The sequence below is a fragment of the Myotis brandtii genome, unplaced genomic scaffold, assembly GCF_000412655.1.
Source record: "Myotis brandtii unplaced genomic scaffold, ASM41265v1 scaffold423, whole genome shotgun sequence".
Classification (NCBI taxonomy): domain Eukaryota; kingdom Metazoa; phylum Chordata; class Mammalia; order Chiroptera; family Vespertilionidae; genus Myotis; species Myotis brandtii.
Window position 1 is genome coordinate 2,477,727 of NW_005366214.1, and position 20,848 is coordinate 2,498,574.

The 20,848-nt window shown below is 41.2% G+C and overlaps 1 protein-coding gene across 1 annotated transcript in view; it reads right to left on the reverse strand.

The window, feature by feature from the left end:
• Positions 1-20,848, reverse strand: part of SYT16 (synaptotagmin XVI) — a 138,218-nt gene that overhangs the window by 18,108 nt on the left and 99,262 nt on the right. The window contains exons 4-6 of the mRNA XM_005874041.2: positions 15,409-15,665; positions 9,485-9,925; positions 6,468-6,657 (exon numbers count right to left, since the gene is read on the reverse strand). Coding sequence (XP_005874103.1) covers positions 6,468-6,657; positions 9,485-9,925; positions 15,409-15,665 — 888 coding nt within the window. The remainder of the gene's footprint in view (positions 1-6,467; positions 6,658-9,484; positions 9,926-15,408; positions 15,666-20,848) is intronic.

Consider the following 20,848-nt stretch of genomic DNA (forward strand, 5'->3'; position numbering starts at 1 on the left):
TGGCTGCCAGCCGCCATCTTGGCTGACAGTTAATTTGCATAAGGATATGCTGATTAGCCAATGGGAAGGGTAGCGGTCGTATGCTAATTACCATGTTTCTCTTTTATTAGTGTAGATTTTTTCTTTTTTTAAACAGCGTTATTGAGATAGAATTCATATGCTATGGGAACTGTATTTTCTCTCCTGTTGCTTTTCAGATTTTTTAAGTTGGATATGGTGGTGAGAATTAAATGAGTTGATGTAAGTAAAGGAAGGACCACTTATGTTCTCAATAAGTTAGTGCCACATGGAAATCCTTCTATGAATTGGTCCTATCTGAGCACAAAGTGGCTATTAGTAAACACTCATTGTATTTCACTGAAACCTGGACCGGGATTTTTAAAGAAGGTGGGTGCCCCACACCTTTGTTCAGTCCTTGCCTCCGGGCACTTCAGTCATAGCGTGCACCCCCGCCTCCCTCCTTCACACTAAAATGAGGCAGCCTGATTTGCCTTTTGTTTTTCTTTCCTCCGGTCTCCGCTATTGTGACTGCCTAACAAGGTTAATATGCTGCTGCTGTAAGTATTATCATTTGGGAGGTAATTATCACACAGAGCCAATCCTGCACATGCTGAGAGGCTTGGGAACTTGTTTTAACTGGCAGGGCGGCTTAATGACAGTGTTTGACAAGGACCATTACATGTGTGTATATACACACACGTACACATTGGAGACAGAGGCACGGCAATGATGGAGCTGGAGAGAGAGAACCTGCAGCAGAATAGCTAACATTTTTTTAACATAGCACTTGTATCAGTAACATTAGCTTGTTGACCTCATTTAATAGGGAAGAAAATGAAATTCGGGGAGGTTAAATCAAATGTCGAGGCCATGCAGTAATTGTGTGGCAGGCGCAGGAAAAGGACAGAACAGAGCTGCTAAATGGTTGGAGAATTGCCTTCCCATGAACCAATTTCAATAGATAATCAAATGTTTCTAATTCTCAATGGTGACTTTTTCAAAAGCATTTGCAAATGCGCGTCAGGAATTTAGATGTCTCCCAGACACTATAAGCTGCTTTTCACCTGGACCACCCACTGCCTACAGGTGTGGAGACTATCCTGCCCCATCCTAATAGCAATCATGACAACAACATTTGGAATACTGACCACATGTACTAAATGAGATGTTACCTTGGAAGGGCCTGGAATGATTCCTTGGCACATGGTTATGGGATGTAGGTTAAGGTTAGTTCATGTTGCTACCTCATTTATATACTGTTTCTGAATCAGATCTATGAGCTAGTTTCAGTAATTTTCAAATAGCCTCTTTTATCTTCCCTAGCATACCTTTAATTTGAAAAAACAACAACACAGCAATTTATACTTTATAACATGAGCACTTTCACCAAAAAGATGGTAGATAGATAGATAGATGATAGATAGATATATTTTATATCTATATCTAAGTCTACATTATCTATCTATCATCTATCTATCTATCTACCATCTTTTTGGTGAAAGTGCTCATGTTATAAAGTATAAATTGCTGTGTTGTTGTTTTTTCAAATTAAAGGTATGCTAGGGAAGATAAAAGAGGCTATTTGAAAATTACTGAAACTAGCTCATAGATCTGATTCAGAAACAGTATATAAATGAGGTAGCAACATGAACTAACCTTAACCTACATCCCATAACCATGTGCCAAACACACACACACACACACACACACACACACACAATACCCCTATCTATGGCTCTCTTGTTTTATTTTTATCCTCCTGACCCAGCTGAACCATTCCAGACCATTTTTTCTGCCCAAAATTTTATAACTAAGATGGTACAGTGGACACCCATAAACCCAACACCTAGATTCTTCAATTGTGATGTTTTGCTCCATTTGCGCTATGGACTAAATGTATACATCTTCCCAAAATTCGTATGTTAAAGCCCCAATCCTCAGTGAAGCCATTTGAAGGTCTGGTGGTATTTGGGGCCTTTGGAAAGTGATTAGGTCATGAGGGTGACACTCTCCTGAATGGGATTAATGCCCTTATACGAAGAGACATGAGAGAGATGATTTTTTTTCTTCCTCTTGCTGTGTGAAGACATGACAAGAACATGTCTGCCTGCCAGAAACGCTGGCACCTTGATCTTGGAGTCCGCAGCCTCCGCAGCCAGGAGAAATAAATTACTATAGTTTAAGCCACCCAGTCTATGGTATTTTTGTTATAGCAGTCTGAACTAACACAGTTTGCTTTCTTATATAAATATCCATCTATCTAAACATCAATCCATCTTAGCTGTAGCCATCATTACTCCTGACCCTAAACATTTCAGCATGCTTTTAATTAACTAGAGTTCAATGTTTTATGGTTCTTTTCTATATTAAGTTAAAATTCACATACAGTTAAATGTACAAAACCTAGTACCATTCAGTAAGTTTTTAAATTAGATTTATTGGGGTGACATTGGTTAATAGGAGCATATAAGTTTCAAGTGTACTTTTCTATGATACATTCTATATATTGCATTGTGTGTCCAACACCCAAATAAGTTTTGACAAATGCGAACATCCATTTAACACAAACTTCTATTAAAATATAAAACATGTCCATCACCCCAGAATATTTCCTCCTGTTCCTGTCCAGTCCATCCTGCCACCAATACCAATCCTAAAGCAACCACTCTTCTACTTTATAAATTCACTATAGATGAGTTTTGCCTATTTTAGAACTTCATATAAATGGAATGTTTGGGGGATTCCTCCATGCTGTTAAATGCCTAAGTTAATTTCATTCCTTTGTATTGCTGAATAGTATTCCACAATACAAATATATCTTAATTTGTTGATTCATTCATGAGGACATGAAGACTTTTTGTGGTTTTTGACATTATGAATAAAGCTGCTAGGAACATTCTTGTGCAGATCTTTTTTTAAACTTATAGTTAAATGCCTAAGATGGAACTGCTGGATTTTCAGTGCATTTGACTTGTATAAGAAACTGACAGGAATTTTCCCAAAGTGGTTGTTTCATTTTCCACTCCCACCAAGAATGTATTCTCCACACTTGGTGGAATTGGTCTTTTCAGTTTTAGCTATTCTGGGGGTGGCGGGAGGTGGAGACTTACATCTCTAAGTATGCCTCCACCAGCTCCTGTTCATCAGAGTAAAACCTACCCCTCACTGAGCCTTCTCCCCAAGGATTTAACTCAAAAGTTTCGGGATGGGTCTTACATTTCTTCCAAGACCCTAATAGAGAAGAGGAACTTCATCTACTATTTGTCCAACTCTTCTATCTTGCTTAAGAAGACAAGTTTAAAATATCAGAACAGTCATCTGACTGAATCAAGCTCTGAATTCAAAGTTATCTTCTGTTTCATGATATATTTTGAGACAAAAAATTCTCACATCTAAATTCCAGCCTTTGTTTCCAGAAAGATTTAGAATCCTCAATATCCTAGACAAGGAAAGCTCCCAGTACACAGGCTCAGCGACTCCTTCCCTTCAGATTCCCTAAGAACGATTCTTCACATTATCATAGCCACCCTGTAAGACAGGCTTGATGTCCCCTCTTACAGACTAGATAACTGCACCAATGCCAAGAGTCCCAAGCACAAGATCTGTGACCCTTGCATATACATGTTCCTACATGTGTCTCTCCCCTGGCAGGCATCTCCTTCATGGTGGGCTCTTCCATGGGGCTTTTTGGTCCCACATCCTCCCATCACCTCCAACTTGGAGGCCAGTGCACTTGGCAAGGTCTCTCCACCACCCCTGCTCCCAGGCCCACTCATTTCCCCACTTGCATCCTCTCTCCTCCTGTTTCTTCCAACTCTGCTCAATTACCTCATAAAACTCATGTTCCCTCATCCTTTCTCTCCCTTGTCCTCTTCCATATGGGAACTAAAAATGTATTCTAAGCTTGCCTGACGACTGCCAAAGTGGTGCTTGTGGTGTAATGAAGTGAGACATAATGAAGAACCAAAGCCATCAACAACTAAAGCCCTTGAAAGTGGCAAGAGATCCCTTTCACAAAGAAACCTTCTACTTTCTCAACCCCTCCTAATTGTGCTGGATTTTCCTCAAGGACCAGCATTCTACATAAACAAAAAACTTTTGTCTTCCCTTTTGGGTTTCTGTTTTAATTACTAGCATCACAGCAACATTGTCTTCTATTACTATGGTTGCAAAGACACAGCATGTCAATTACATTTTAAGTTAAATTGCAACGCTATGTCTAAGAAAAATCATGTTGTAAATGCCAAACTGACTTAAACTTCTGGAATCAAATCAATTTCTAAATTACTTTTTCCTATTTTGTTGTAAACATTTGTTGTAAGAATTTCCCTTTGGCGTATTTTCTTTCATATAGAAATGTATGAAAATATAATAATAGCATCCTCAACATCGCACGCAGCTTTATATGCAATAGCCCTACCTAGAAAGTATATATTACGACCTCATTTTACAGATGAGGAAACTGAGATTCAAAAAACTTTAGCAACTCACAACTAGGAAGTGGCAGAGCCTGAATTTACATATTAGTTTTTTGGCCTCTAGCTGATGTTTCCATAGCCACCATGCTGTCCTCCCCCATCTCCTATATTTCCTGGTACCACCCAGCATACAAAATAAAGTTTCCCAGCATCCACTGGAAAGAGCCATCACTGTGTGATCCACCTCCCCCTAAATCTCTGCAGCGCCACCAAGTTCTTCCCCCAAAATTGTTCAGATCTCACCAAACCCCAGAATGACAAAAAAAGAGACCAAAAACTCTGAAGATAAAGCATTGAATTCAGATATTTCATCAATCCAAAGCTATTTTAAAAAGCAAAGCTGATCCAGAGACAGAAAAACATCAATCAGATGCTCAAACCTCAGAGGGAAGGTAGAGGGGGGTGGGGGTAAGGGGGAGAGATCAACCTAAGGACTTGTATGCATGCATAACAGCATAACCAATGGACACAGACACCAGGGGTGAGGCATGAACGGGAGTGGGGTGGGGGGCAATGGGGGGATAAGGACACATATGCAATACCTTAATCAATAAAGAAAAAAAAGCAAAGCTGTATCTAACAAAGTGTACCTGTTCAAACAGCACCTAATACATATTTTAAATAGCTCTCACCTGGTTCTGAGTGTCAACACAGATTATAGTTTATGCAGCTGTATATTCTGTTTTCCAGTGTGTGGGGCTTTCCATGAACTTGCTCTAATAGCTTTAATACAGATTGGCTAACAAAATACCAGTGAATGGAGATTTCATGGGATGTAGCACAATTAAAGGCTAAACAGAATAAGAGCCCCCCCCCTAAATAAAGAGTAAGAGCTCAGATTTGGTTGGTAGAACCAACCTTTTTCTACCAGCTATGCTGGCTCTTCATCGATGCTGACACGAGGCCGGAGTTTATTGCCCTGCGCAGCCTATCATGTAGTTATTGATTTCATCCTTATTTCAGGAAGACTTTGTTGCTGATGGTGACAGGCTCACTTGCACTTCACTCTACCCCCTTCTAATTTACCTTCCTATACTTGAAAGGCTGGAAATTCAACATTTTTCAGACTCTCTTGCAGCTAGCATTCTGGATACAAATTTGGATCCTTTGAGTAGATGTACTTACATGAGATCCACAAGGCAGAACAGAGGCAAAAATTATCTTCCTGCCCCCCCCCCTTTAAGCTGTTTTTTGCTGACAAACAAGATCATTAAAGGTAAACTCATTGTTAGCAGCATCATTCCAGTACTCAATCTCTAACTTCTTGGGCTTTGAAAGGTAGTTGGCAGGAGCTGCTTTCTTATTCTGATTTCCTGAACCCTGTACTGCAGCTATTGGAGTAAGTCTTGAGCCCTTTTTTCCAATGGTGATCTCAGAAGTGGTGAGGCAGGCCTGTGTCACCCCAGATCTTCCTCCTCCATCAAGACCATAACCACTAACATTTCTAGTATCCTCACTATGTGTTAGGCACTGTGCTAACACTGTACATAAATCATTTTATTTGCACCCCAAAAAAAACCCCATGAGGAAGATATTATTAATTATTTTTTCTCTAAATGAGTGTACCAAGATTAAGACAAGCGCATTGCACAGATCAGAGCAAAGCTAGTAGGTAAGCAAGTAGACCTGCCTCTTTGAAGGTGTTTGAGAGCCTTGAATCTGTAGGAAAATATCCTGTTTATCCAGCCACGGAACTGTAATTTCCCATACATATTATGATGCTGAAAAGACACCATTCTTTTCTCTTACACAATATACACATAGAGGTCAGCCTATTTCATGTCAAGATGTGTCTAGGTATCAAAGAAGCCTCCAATCTAATTAAATAGAAAGACAATTAAAAAGCACAGAGGTATCACTCTGTAAAAACTCTCTAAGCTATACCAAGATCACTTTTATTGTAAAAGCTAAAGACTTAAGATGAAAGCACACACAGCCTTGTACTTGCTCCTGGAAGGAACAGAGCTGGGGGAATAGACATGCACTTACCAGGCGCTCTGTTCACAGCGAGGTTTCGGAAATGGCTGCCTTTGATCATTTCCACAGATAATCGCCCCGTTGTGGCATTGTAGGACAGCCCCACCAACAGCTCTGGTGCCCCTCCATGAGACAGCGACTGCGTGGATGAAGCACTATCACTGTGAGAAACGGCAGATGGGCTGAGCGGAGACTCTCCACTCTGGAGGGGAAGAAAAACAAAGAAGCCATTGGTGCACGCTGCACTTCTCTCTCTTACAGAAAGCCAATATTATGTTTGGTGAAATTGTGGCCCAGTCTCAATGGCTGCCAAAGATTACGAAGGAAGGGCGCACTCCGTGGGAATGATAATGGGCCTGGGGAGCCAGCCGGGGACGAGATCCCCTGCATTATTAACTGACATCTTTGTTTCAAGAGCTGTCTCCATTCAATAATTCCTCTCCAAAGACAAAACGAACCAAGATGTTATTACTAGTGTAAATCAAACCCTCTAAGATACACAGAGAGCTAATAATACATTTAATATAGACCAAAATTCCCTCCTGTGTGATTTGTGCTCGAGTGCTTCTATGGAACCCATCCACTCCGTTCTCTGCAGCTTTGTGATGAATGGGGCAATTCAAAGGGCATTTTGTCTTCGCTGGGAAAAGAAATGACCACTGGATGTCTACCACCGCATAGGACATTTGGTCCCTAGTTCTGCTTCTAAGGTTGTCAGGAATATGCCTGATGGTCTTTTTTTCCTCCAAAGAACTAAATGACATTGAAAATGAGCACTTTTACAACTTTTTGATAAGGAAGCTGACACATGGACTGAGATCTCAGAGACCTGGCAGGCAACAGGTGAGCCCAGGGAAGAGCCTCGGCCTTCTGTTTATTCACGTGCTTGCTTCTCCAAAGCACCCTCTTGATGCAAAGACACATCAAGAAGAAGAGAGGGAAATCGATCACCAAGTTGATTCTCCTTCAGGAAGGGGGAGTAGGAATCAGCTTTGCAAGGGAAACCAGCCAGCCTCCTGGGGCCACCACTTCCTCCACCAGAAATAAGTACATGGAACTTTGCTCAAACCTTTCTTCTCCACATCTAATGTCATTTCCTAAAACTTCTTATCAGAAACTCCAATGAATAAATGAATTAAGAGTAATTAAGCATTCTTTACATCTGTAGGAAAATATCCTGTTTATCCAGCCATCTAGAGCCCCTGCTTTCATGGAACACAATTTGTAAACTATAGGGCCAGGTGGTTTTGATAAGCACCTTAGATAAGAACCTATTGGGTATGATAACCCGACAATGGAATATTTGTTTAGTTTTGGATGAGGATCCCCCCTCCCCTGTGTTTCTACAGAAGCATCTACTGTGGGCTGCATAGCTTGCCTCTCCCAGCAAATTCCCAATCCTTATAAACCTCTCAGGCCACAGTGCATATAATCATGCTTAACCAATAACTGGCGAATGGAAAATTTTTTATCCTCGGAGTTCTTTCATACTGACTCATGTTCCCCACTCAACTCTGTGCTCCCAGAGCACAGCACAGGGCCTGGCACAGGTAACGGGGGTGTGATCATACCTAACCCTGAGCTCTATAGTGCCGGCAGGACACCTGACCTCCTGTGGCTTCTGTTGTTCACGATTTCAGATATGCTTTACTCAGAGCTTAAGGAAAAATAAGGGTTTGAGCAGAGATGCTACGTGATCTGGCTTATGCTTAAAAAGGCTCATTCTGAGCCCATGTTGGGCATAGTCTGAGGGGCAGAGACAAAAGCAGGGAGAACGTAGGAGGCCATTTCTTCCAGCAGAGAGTCGGGTTCTGGTTGTATTTTTGAAGACAGAGCCAATAGGATTTCAGGTGGAAAGGAGAGAACTCACAAATGACTTGTAAGATTTTTTTTATCTGAGCAACTAAAAGGATGAAATTGCCTTTAGCCAAGATTGGAAGACCATAGGTGGAATAGAATTAGGGAGGCAAAAATCAGGATGTCGACTCAGGAGATATTAATTTTGAGACATCTACTAAAAATATAATTGGCTGGATCTCCCATGGCTACACTCTAACCTTTCTGACTCCTTTCCTCTTCTTCAGACATGATGAGTACCTTCCCACCCCAACACCTGCGTGTGCCATTCTCTCTGTCTGACATCCTTGTCCTCCACATGTCACCAGCTTTTTTCTTGATTTCTTGAATTCTGTATTTTATCACCACCTCAAAGAAACTGTCTCTGACTCTTTTGAACAAACAGCAGCCTCAGTCATTGTCTTTCCTTCCTGCTTTGGTTTACCTACTGTCGCCCTCCTCCGCCAGATTGCAAGCTCCCTGAGGATGGAACAATCGCCTGTTTTGTCCTTTCCTGAATCCCCTTCATGGCACCTGACACAGAACAGGCACTCAGTACACATCTCTGAATGAATGACTGATTGGCCCAAGAGAGCGACCTGATCTTTTTACATGTTTTTTAAAAGGTAATAGTCACACTACACATTACCGATGGCAATAGTGAGATGCCCATCTTGCAGACATACAAGCTGCACTTTCTTTCCTCAAAACCCCAGGGGAGGCAGAGGATGGGGCACATGGAGGTGTTTGGTCATATAAATGGAAGGTCTTCAAAGTGGCTGGAGTTTTAGGCGACTGTTTGCAGCCGTAAGCACATGTGTCAAGCACCTCACCTTGAGAGTCCCATCTCTGAGTGCATCATAATGCATATTGTGGGAGGAGCAGGAGTATGGGTGGTAGGACCATTTATTAACTAACTAGAAGGCCGAGCCACCTCTCCTGGTTTTCCCATGCCCAACACACACTGTGCTCTTATTTCTTAAAATGGACATCCATCAGGTTATAAGGAAGACGGGCATGAAAAACCCAGGGAAGCATAAAGTGCAAATCATGGCTTAAAAGGATGAAGAGAACCAAATGGAAAATTACATTAAAGTGTTGAATTTCACAGGCCAAATGCACTAAATCAAGGGCTGACAATTCCACATCCTTGAACACACCACGTCACTGGCAGCACCATCTAACCTACTCACACTGATGTTACTTCTTGGCTCCAGAACCAGAGTCACTTTCATTTCCCCTTCTGGGTGCAGGTGGCTGAGACAGAACAGCTTCTCTCCCATCATTCTCTCACGGGTCATCTTGCGGGCAGCGTACAGGCGGAAGCGGACGGCACAGACAGCCACATCTCTGGGCTCTAGCTTGGTGAAGGTGACCTTCTCCTTGAAGACAGGGTTGGGCCCTCTCTGAATGCTCGTCCTGCCCCTCTGTTTCTTACTGGGCAGCAGGACTACATGAACTTGCCAGGAGTTGATGCCACTTCGGTCCTTATCCGGAAGGCCCTGTGCTCTCACAATGGTCACTGTGAGTTTCTGGCTGGCAGCTCTATATTCAAAGATGACATCCAGATCACCACACTTTGAGATGGGCTCTGGGACCCCTGATGGCAGCTGAAAATCAGCCCCATCCTGCTCCTGTTGTAGACAAAGGAAACGATTAGGAATGGAAATGATAATACCCACTGCATTTCGGTGAGACGATGCCCCTCTGCTCCTTCAGAACCCTGCACTTTTTAACTGTGAGCTCAGATCCCTCTATATTAGAAAGGTATATTTATTGGCCTATCTCTCCATTAGATTGTGAATTTTTTGAGGGCACAGTGCCTGGAACACAGGGAGACTTCATGAATGCTTTTGGAACAAATGAACAAAGCTTTTATGTTTTGCAGTATCTTTCTCTCAAAAAGCATAACTGACCACTATCATTGAAACCAACTGAGATGCAAAATCTAAAATGAGTAAGCTACACAACTGCTGAGGGGTAACTTTACCTTGAGTCACAAGAGAAATGGTTGAGCCTGGACCTGTGCTCTATGGGCCAGGACCTCCTGAAGACAAGAATCCTAATAAAATCAGGGTCATGGACAGGTGATCCCTCAGTAGATATTCAGTCTACATGGGAGAAAAGCTTAGGGCAGAGCTTCTCAAATGCCTGTGTGGACTTGAATCATCAGGAGACTCTTACTCAGTAGGACTGGGGTGGGGCCTGAGATTCTACATTTTTCAGAAGCTGAGGAGGATATCACAGTTGTCCTTGAAGCACATTTTGAGTAGCAAAGGTCTAGGGTGGCATCCCCAGCAGCCATTTAGTGAGCAGCAACATTGGACTTGGAGACAGAACACCTAGGCTGAATGTATACACGAGTGTCAAGCAGAAATCATCAATCTACCACTGACTAGCTTTTTGATCCTGGCCAAATAGACCATCCTTTCTGTACTCTCATTAGAAAAAAAAAGAGCATTAAGATGCCTACTTGATAGAGTGCTGTTGTGAGGTTTTAACAGATGTGAAAAAAATACCTGGCTCAGAACAGACTCCATAAATATCTATTCCCATGAATAGACTGGTGCTACCTATTTTCAAACAGGCTCCCCTCATTATGAAATATCACCTTTAGACAGCAATTCACCTGTAGCCAGTCAGATCTGATGACCTCACCGAGAAAACTGAGCTGAGCTGCATTTACTGTAATGAGTCACCCTCCAACAGACTATAAATCATGTCAACCTAATTTGATTTTCCCTCCGAAGGCATGACTCTTGCCCATAACTAAACTTTGGTCTGATTTCTTATTGTAAATCAGAATCAGTCCTTATTTATGTAATGGAACACCAGACTTTGCTAATTCAAAAACCTCTTTATTTAAATATATATAAATAAAACACCAGAATAATGCACATGCAGCAACATAACTTTCCAACAGAGTTCAAGTAAAAGTGCATAGTTCTCTGGAATGAGACAGCCTTAGGAATCCCAGGTCTACCTCCTGCTACCTCAGTGACATTGGGCAAGTTATTTAATCTTTTCCACTTCCTATTTTTCTAAATATTAACATGAAGAGGATACCTACTTTATAGGGTTGTTGTGAAAATTAAAGGACTTGACTTATAGAAGACATCTATTAAATGTCCTCTCTCTTAAGATTCACATTAGTCTACCAGGAAAATTTAGGCTTCTTGCAAAATAAGGGTAACTTCTATCTTTTCCTCTGAGCATGCATGCATTCATGTGTGAGTGTTTCTATTCAGAGGTTCTTGGTTTCAAGTCATAAAAGTGGTTGCTATAGAGACTTTTGAATACAACTGACTAGTGTAGATATAATATTAGCAGCAAGTCTCCAAGGAGTGAGGCCAACTCAAAACTCAAGTCACAGACTTCTGTTAAAATTTCCATCTATTTTAGTCTACTCGTGATCATCTCTATATTGCTTGTCAGAACATAAGTAATAATAGCCAGCCAACATGGCTCACTGGTTGAGCACTGAGCTATGAACCAGGAGGTCATGGTTCAATTCCGGGTCAGGGCACATGCCTACGTTGTGGGGTTGATCTCCAGTAGGGGGAGTGCAGGAGGCAGCCAATCAATGATTCTCTCTTGTCATTGATGTTTCTATCTCTCTCTCCCTCTCCCTTCCTCTCTGAAATCAATAAAAATATATTTTAAAAAAATAAGTAATAATATATAACATATACTAAGCCCTCCCTTATGCCAGGTACCATACTAAACCCTTTATAGACTATAAAAGCCTGCTTTTATGCACTTCAGACTTTCTTGGCCTCACCTTTTATTCCATCTTCCCCTACAGGCCCAGCCTGTCTGGGCTCTAAATGGCTTCAGCCTGGAGAAACTTAATAAAGCCTTACCTCCTGCCATGCCACATAGCTCTTAGCTCCCACCACAGGCTCTCTGCTGATGTCAAGATGTGGAAAGTCCCAGAATCCTGCTTGGCACTCATGTATAGAAAGTCCAGAGTGTAGGGAGACTTCATGCCTCATACACTAAACTTTTCTCCCCTTGGAAAGATGTCCTGAGATTAGTTTGTACAGCTTCACAGAGTACAGTCCCACAGGATCAAGCCATGAGTCACACTAAATGGTGCCAACTTGATTATACTCATAATGACACTCCGTTCTTCCCTGCCTCACTCCCATGTCCCTCACTCTTCCTGGGGTTGCATGTCCTGTCCTTTTCGGGAAATGCAGCTAAGAAATATTATCTTTTAAAATATTCACTTTAACCTAATGATGTATGTATTTTAATATCTTCCTTTTTATAGGAAACCAAGGCTTAGAAAGGCTAAGTAATTCATTCCATGCCCCCAACATCATAAGCCCAGCCAGGACTATCCAGGATTTACCCATATTAATGCTTAAAATCCCAAACATTATGTCTCCCTTCTTCTCCCCAAAACCTTTCGCCATAGCAATTTCTGTGTATAGTAACTGTGAACCATTATGTCTCCCTTCTTCTCCCCAAACCTTTCGCCATAGCAATTTCTGTGTATAGTAACTGTGTGAGATGCAGAGGGAATAAGATTGGAGAAGAGAGTTGAAAACATGCACTACTTGGAATTTCACATCTTTTTAGGCCCTGCTCTTAATACTAGTTAACAGTTCCCAGTTCTGTCATCAACTTCAATGCCAAGGTAAAAATATCCTAGTTAATGACTTTCTCTCCACTCATCCCTCAGGCTGTCTATTCAGATAAATGCTCACTGCACCTGCGGGTTTGTGGTAAAGTCCTGGGAGAGAAGAGGGGCCTGAAATAACTGAGTAAGACAACTCCAGGCAGAGACCAGGCTGTGGATGGGGACATTCAAACTGCAGCCCATGAAAACGTAGCCCCTTCCTTCGATGGTCTGAAATGAAGATTTGTGAAGGCAGGTACTTTCAGAGCAATTAATCACTTCAACACATATTACCTATCACCAGGCAACTAAAGCCGCTCCTCACGTGGGTACGGTTAATATCACTAATCCATTTGACCTTCCTGCAAGGTAAAAATCTCTTCATTTTTATCCCCATTTGGCAGATTTTAATTAACTTCTCAAGGCCAACCAGTTAATCAGTGGGAAGAGATGAAAAGTGGGACACCCCCCTCCCTGTGTGCTCAGCATCACCAGCCACCTTCCCATTGTCCTCCCCACCAAGCCTTGGGTGTGCAGGGGAAAGTCTTCCCGGCCAGGAAGCACAGCGCATGGAAATCCATCAGACTAACAGGGAGTCACACTGCATGACCTGTTTCCTTCTGAGTCCAAATAAAATTGGATTCCTTTAGCTCTAATAGCCTGGGTTTTTCTTTAGGATGGGAATACTTGTGCCACATTGTCAAAAAACCATGTAGGTTTAAAGATTTTTCTATCAAATTGAAAGCCTCTTTTGTCTTAGTAAAATAGTATTGATGTCATCTGTGTGGCCCAGAGTAAACAGACCCACGATATGTTCCCGATGCCAGATACAGGGGGGAAGACAGGGCTCTTAATACAGCTAAGAGGCAAATAAATCAATTCTTAAAAGGCGAGCTAAGCCTGCCAAGCAGGCAGTTACAGGAACTGTCTCCGAGCTGCATTTGAGGTTCTACTGTAAGAGCACAAATTACAGTTTTTGTCTCAAAATAGATATAGGAGGTTGAATGGAGCACACAGAGATGTCTGGGTATTTTGGGAGTCTGAGAACATTTAGTGCCCTCAACACCAAGTCTCCTATTAAAGCTCCATGAGGCAGGCAAATGGGTGATTACCTGGAGAAGCAATTCCAGGCTAATGGCATAGTGATCAAGGGGACGGAGTATCACTAGGTAGGTAAACAGTGCTGTTTTGTTTTTGTAGTGAGGGAGCCAAATAGAATGTTACTGTGTGGGATTTAGTATGACTCTTGGCAGTAAACTGACAAGAAAGCACAATTGTTTTACAAAACGTATAAGGTTAATAGCTTTGGGTGTCTCTAATATGAAGGGCTGCTTTTAACAAGCTGCACATACATATCTGAGTTACCATCTACTGTCCTTAGCAGAAACACCAACACAGGGGAATGTACACACATGTGCATATCTCCTTACGCTCTCTCTGCACGCCTCAGTGTGTCAGGATTTGGACATGATTTCCTGTAATTTTTTTCCTTCTCCTTGGTGAGCATTTGGTGTTTATGACAGTCCAGGCCCTAATAAGAGATTTACCCTGTTTATTTTCTCAGTCAGACTGATGCTAACAAAACCCATTCACCCTTCTCCTTCCTCTATCCCCACAAATTACAAATAAGTTTTATATATTTATATATGACTTATTTCATCAAAATTAATTTCAGTGAACGTATTAGACACAATTGAATATCTCTTAATGTTATAGAATCATTTTAGGAGGGATCTAGCTAATAAGGAATAACTGTGAATGCCTGTAAGATAAAACAATATTTGCAAAATCCTTATCACAGTGCTTGGCACATAGTAATTGCTCAATAAATGGTAGTTTCTAGCACCATCACCTCCAGTCCAACCTTTGGTTAGCTAGGTATATTCTGGAGTAAGTTTTAATTGAAAAATAAATTTAGAAGAAGCATCTTTTATCGTAGATTTACTTCAGAAAGCAAAGTCAATGGCCAGACTAATGCCATTTCTTAGACCTTCAATTCAATGAAAAGCCAACAAATATACTGCAAGATTGTCATCATAATATCATGTATAATTTCATTTGGAGGGCCACTGTATTTTAATTTAATTTTCAAATAATTCTCATATTCAAATAATCATTACTCAAGATTTGGAGTAAATAAAAATAGATTCCAATTAATTAAAAACATAAAAAAGTCTCTCTAAAGAACTAAAATCTCCTTTATGTAAAAAAGAAGCCTAGTTGTTTCTGGGCCCATTATGCCACCATTCTTCTTTCTTTTTTTCCATTTTGATAGAAATTTATATGATTCTTTTATTGGTCCACATAGGTGTCAGATCTTGGTCATCTGAACAAAAGTTTATTTAAATAAAGGCTCTTTAGGTCTTCGTTTAAGGAAATGTTTTCTTTTTGGAGAAATCTTTTCTTGAAGGCTGGGGAGGGGAGGAGAGCAAGAACTAGACAGAGCACAAAACACTGAAGCAAGAAAAAAATGGAAAACAAGTCACTTGCCTCTGGACTCCACACGGAGGAACTATCAGTGGCATAGGAGTCTTCAAGTCCCCGGTTATTAAAAGCGGCTTCCATCTCCAAGCTGCCCTCTGTGGACTGGCGACTGAGCCTGTGGACCACACTGGTTTCCTGGGGAGATGCACCATGGTGCCTGGTATCCCCCACCTCACATAGGGACTGTGCATGGGCAGAGGTGGGCTCATCTTCACCATAAGACAAATTCTCAGAATAATGCAGTTGCCTTGCTCCATCCAAATCTAAATTTGCAATAAGGAAACTATTTCAAATATATTATTAGTTTATACATTTTATCTAGAGAAACTGAGCAATAGCAACTACATCAATCAAAACCTCAAAAACAAAACCCATAAAGTAACACCTGCAGAAACATAATTTCACTCATACAGTGGATAAACTTGGTCCATATAATCAAAAAGACCACTGGTTCATTATATGGGGTAAAGGTTAAGTACTTTCTAATAATATGAGTATAAAAGATGTGTATTTCTATTAGGAGAATAAATTAAACACATTAGCATTTTGTTGGAGCCAATGACCCCAAGACTTTGGGGATGGATCTAGGAAGCAAGAACAGCAATCTACTATGGAGACCACATGGTCTCCTGACTCTACCATTCTTTTTTTTCTCTTCCATGTTCAACATATTACCCTCTGCTCAAAAGGCTTCAGTGGTTTTCTCAAGAAGAAAGTTCTTTACTTGATCCATGCAAAGAACACTAGACTTGGATTCAGATATTCTGGATTTAAGAACTTGAATAATTTGAGCTGCCTGAGCCTTTGTTTCCTTATCTATAAAATGATGATATAAGTCATCAGAGAGACACATCAAATAATATCTGCCTGGTAGCCACAAAGCCTTCCATAAATATTAGCCTTGCTTACTTGTCTGGCCCACACTGGCCTCATCCAACCCAGCACACCTCACTTTCTACTACCTCCCAACTCTCTATCACCTGCGGCCTCACTGGCTCCTGAAAATGCTAGTTGGGTATTTCTGTTCACAGAGGTTCTCAAGCCCTCACTCTTGTCCTTTCCTCCTGTCCATCTGAAGTCTCAAAAACTCAATCTTTCTTGACTCCTTCAAACTCAGTATTTTTCTCAGACTTCATTTTCTTCCTCCTCTTCTCTTCTCTTTTCTCTTCTCTTCTCTTCTCTTCTCTTCTCTTCTCTTCTCTTCTCTTCTCTTCTCTCTCTCTTCTCTCCTTCTCTCTCTCTTCTCTTCTCTTCTCTTCTCTTCTCTTCTCTTCTCTTCTCTTCTCTTCTCTTCTCTTCTCTTCTCTTCTCTTCTCTTCTCTCTCTCTCTTCCTCTCTCTCTCTCTCCCTCTCCCCCTCTCTCAGTTCTTCCTTACTCTGTTCATCCTCTGCCTCTCCTTCAATGTCTAGGTTACCCTCATATTGGAAGGAAAAACTGACAGTTTCTTCCTAAGCTGTTGCCTTCACCCAGACTTGCCTCCTACATCCAAAAGGTAGCCAAGGATGTCTTATCTCTTTGGCCTTCAGGCTACCCCAGTAGCCCCCATCCCAGAATGAGAGATATAGACAGAATAAGTGAGTAGATGGCAAGGTATCTATAAATTCAGCTCTTATGTATACACTGTATGACATCAATTTTTTCCACTGTAAGTCAAAGTTTCAGCTAGAACATCCACTCCTTGAAAGCACTAAGCCACATGTATCTACTGCTCCTACCAGTGGACTTCACTAAACCCTCAAATAACTTCAAAGGCTGGGCAGGTACCAAATACTTGAAGCAGCCAAGTGTGCAGCAATATGGAGTGCTGGTGGCCGTGGTTTACTAGACTCACTTATATTAAACAGGCAAACTTAAAAATATAGTATCGTCTTTGCAAACCACATGAAAACACTTTCAGGCAGGCTTGGTCCTCAGTGCACAACTTCAGACCCCTTATTTGGGATTTTTCAAAACCCTGGCAAGCCATTGAGAAGTTCTACTATCTGTCTTCCTATTCTTAAAAATTCAGTTCAGCCCCCCCTGGGGACACGTTCATAGGACATCAGAACATTTTTACACTCGCACTTTCAGTTATTTGGCAAATACGCTTTTAAAAAGCCACAGAAAATGACAAACAAAACAAAGGCTATTGCATATGCAAAACCCTACAACATAAAGCAGAATTTTCTTCCAAGGCTCTAATTAGCACATCCATTCCTCACATGCGTGAACACTAAAATGTCCTATTAAACAGTGGGTCATCCATCAACATGTGTAGCACCCAGCAGGGTTTCAGCACAAAAATCTAACTTTGCCAAGAAATTACTCCCATAAAATTGTCTCATGACTTCAACTCCTACAGTGATAATACCTAGATCAGCAATAAGAGAATTTTTGAAAGCTACATCAAGCCTTGAAAAGCTTTTCATAACTGAAAAACATAAGACCTATATTAATGTAACAAACCATTTTCTTTGACAGACATTCAAGGATGAATTAGGCAAGCAAAGCTGGGGTGGAAGTCAAGTTGCAAGGAGCAAGAAAGGGAAAGGTGATTCACCGTTATATAAAGCAGTCTTCCCAGACTTTAAACTAAAGAAGATCATGTCACCTTAAACACATACAGAAAAGTAATTGCCTGTTGTCAGAGAAATGTATCCTGGCTTTGTAGAAATTATAGGGCATAATTATGTCACATCAATCCTATAAATTTCAGCAGAGAAATTCTGGAATTTATTTAGTCCATATCCCACTTTGATGGAATGTAACCAATTACTTTCTTTTACACGCCCAAACTCCTCTCTCCCACCACCACCCATATACAAATACTTTTGCTTGCCATCTACGATAGTTATTGTTAGGTTTCACTGTGGCTAACATATTCAATTAAAACACTAATGTAGTACCTGTTGCTGTACAGGTACTTTATAGAGGGGATTAAGATCCTTAAACAGTTGACTTTAAGTAAAGGAGATTATCTTACATAATCAGTCCATTGAAAGGCCTTAAAGGAGAACTGAGAGATCCCTGGAGATGAAATTTCACCTGTGGACTGCTTTGGCTTATACCTGAGAGTTTAAGCCTAGCTTTCTCAACAGCCATTCCTATGCATTTCAGAACTGTATGATTCTACTGCCCAGCCGGCCCGCCTTTCATGCCTAAAGATCTGATGCATAGCCTCTGATCGAGATCACTTAGCCCAAGCCCTCTTTGACATGAGCAGGAATGCAGTGACAATTAATGCAAAATAACACTAAGTCAGATACATGCGACAAGAGAGAACTTGGCTAGAATAAGAAGACCGCATTGTCTTGGTTCTAAAATAACCTCACACTCAATCTAGAATGAAGGATCTCACTTGAGCTGAAACATGAGACAACCTACCAGTAACTCATTCGAGGTTCAGATTTTACTTGAATTTGGACCTTTAATTTCATCTGTCCAACATTTTGAATGTGTTTTTAAAGTAAGAATTGTCTGCAATTACATTTGACTGTAGATACTCATGTTTAAGGTAGAGTGGGGAAAAAAAAACCTAAATAGATAACAAACCAAAAAAAAATCTTCTTGGGGTACAAACTTAATCTCATCATTATTCTTTATTACTGAAACAAATTCACTGATCTAAAGATAAACAAAAATAAATAACACAGAAAAAAATCATACAATTAAATTTAGCATGCAGTTATTTATTCCTATGAAAATCCCCCTGTTTTTCTTCAAAATCTACAGGTAATTCATTCACCGTAGTGGACTTTTTCCTCTCTCCAGTAGAGAAAAATTTACCTTTTCTATCACCAGCTGTCAAAAATTTTAGAATCACCAGTGATGACAAAAGTTGTTGCTAATTTCAGGAAGGGGAGAGGTTAGAGTGGTTGTCAGAACTCTCAGAACATCAGCCAATTGAATAAATCAGAAACTAGACACTTAGACTTCTGGGAAATGGGGCCATTAGCTTTAGAATTAAACAAGCTACTCCTAGGGAATAAACTGCTATTAACTTTCATTAGCTAACATGTGCCCTCTCAATGGAGAGGGAGGAGTGCTGTGATATAACATGAGAGACAGAGAGTAAAGCAGGAGGGGCTATAAGGACATGATGGACGGTCAGCATTATGCTTTGGTTACATAAGGCATTTATTTCTTGGCTCACCTTGGGCTAAAAAGTATAGCAATAAAATATGTTATGTTGCCCATATCAAAAAGTAAAATTACATAATGGATAGCAAATTATGATATTCCCGCTGAAAAAAAATAGGGTTCTTTTTGTTAGTTCTCCTTTTCTTTTTCCTCTGTTCTTTTTCTGCCTGCCTCATCCACATGCCAAGTCAGAAATTTCCTCTCAATCTCCTCTCAGTTTTGGTCTTCCCCTTTTCTCTTTCCTTTTACTACCTCTATGTGTTGAAAAACCACGGAAGAGCTATAACTATGCCCCCCTTGGTTTGACTGGCCACAGGCCAAAAGGAAAGACAGAACAGATTAGAGAAGCCAGGACGTTCAGACCAGTTCACTGAGGTGCACGGCATGACATGTTCTCTAGCTTTGTACCAAATACACTTCACAGCCTCTTCCCTTTCCCGGTGTCCTGTGCCTACACCGGGTTCTCGGCATAGGAGAGACAGATGCCTGACCTTTGCTGGGGAGAGCACTAAGGTGTATTGCCCTGTTCATCTTCCAGGTTATTTTGTGTAAGTGGAGGACACTTAACAAGCCCTTCCCTCCTCCGTCACAAGCTGTGCTTACCCTGCCCCCGAGTGTCCTCCTCTCCCTCCTATGGAAGGTAAACTTAGTATAAAGATGCTAGGAAGGCATAAGACCTTGCACTTGCCCAGCTAGTCTCGTGTGAAGTGTGTGTATGTGTGTGTGTGTGTGGGGGGGGGGGGGCCCGTCGCAAGCTGTGCTTACCCTGCCCCCGAGTGTCCTCCCCTCCCTCCTATGGAAGGTAAACTTAGTATAAAGATGCTAGGAAGGCATAAGACCTTGCACTTGCCCAGCTAGTCTCGTGTGAAGTGTGTGTATGTGTGTGTGTGTGTGGGGGGGGGGGGGTTCAGCTATGGGGAATGAGGGAGAGAGTGCAGGGCATGTGTGGTTTGAGAAAGGTTATTCAATATTATTATGATACATGTTTTTATTTGGAAAATAAAGCATACCTATTGTCTTACTAATACAAACTATTAAAAGACAGGCTTCAAAACTCGTCTGAGGTTACATAACTATGTGGAAAATAGACTCAACATTGCAAATGGGAGCAAAGGCACAGGGTTTCAATGTCAGCGGACAGGTATATAAAGTTTTTGAACTTATCAGAGGGAAACAAGATGTTATAAAGCTTGATAAATACCATTCTGGTCATTAGTGCTCAACACGCACAAAGCAGTAACTACAGGAAGGAAGGGGTCCCACAAATCAGGGGTCCAGGCTTCAGCACTTCTGCTTTCCATCTCCAGCTCCCTGCAGCCCCCCACC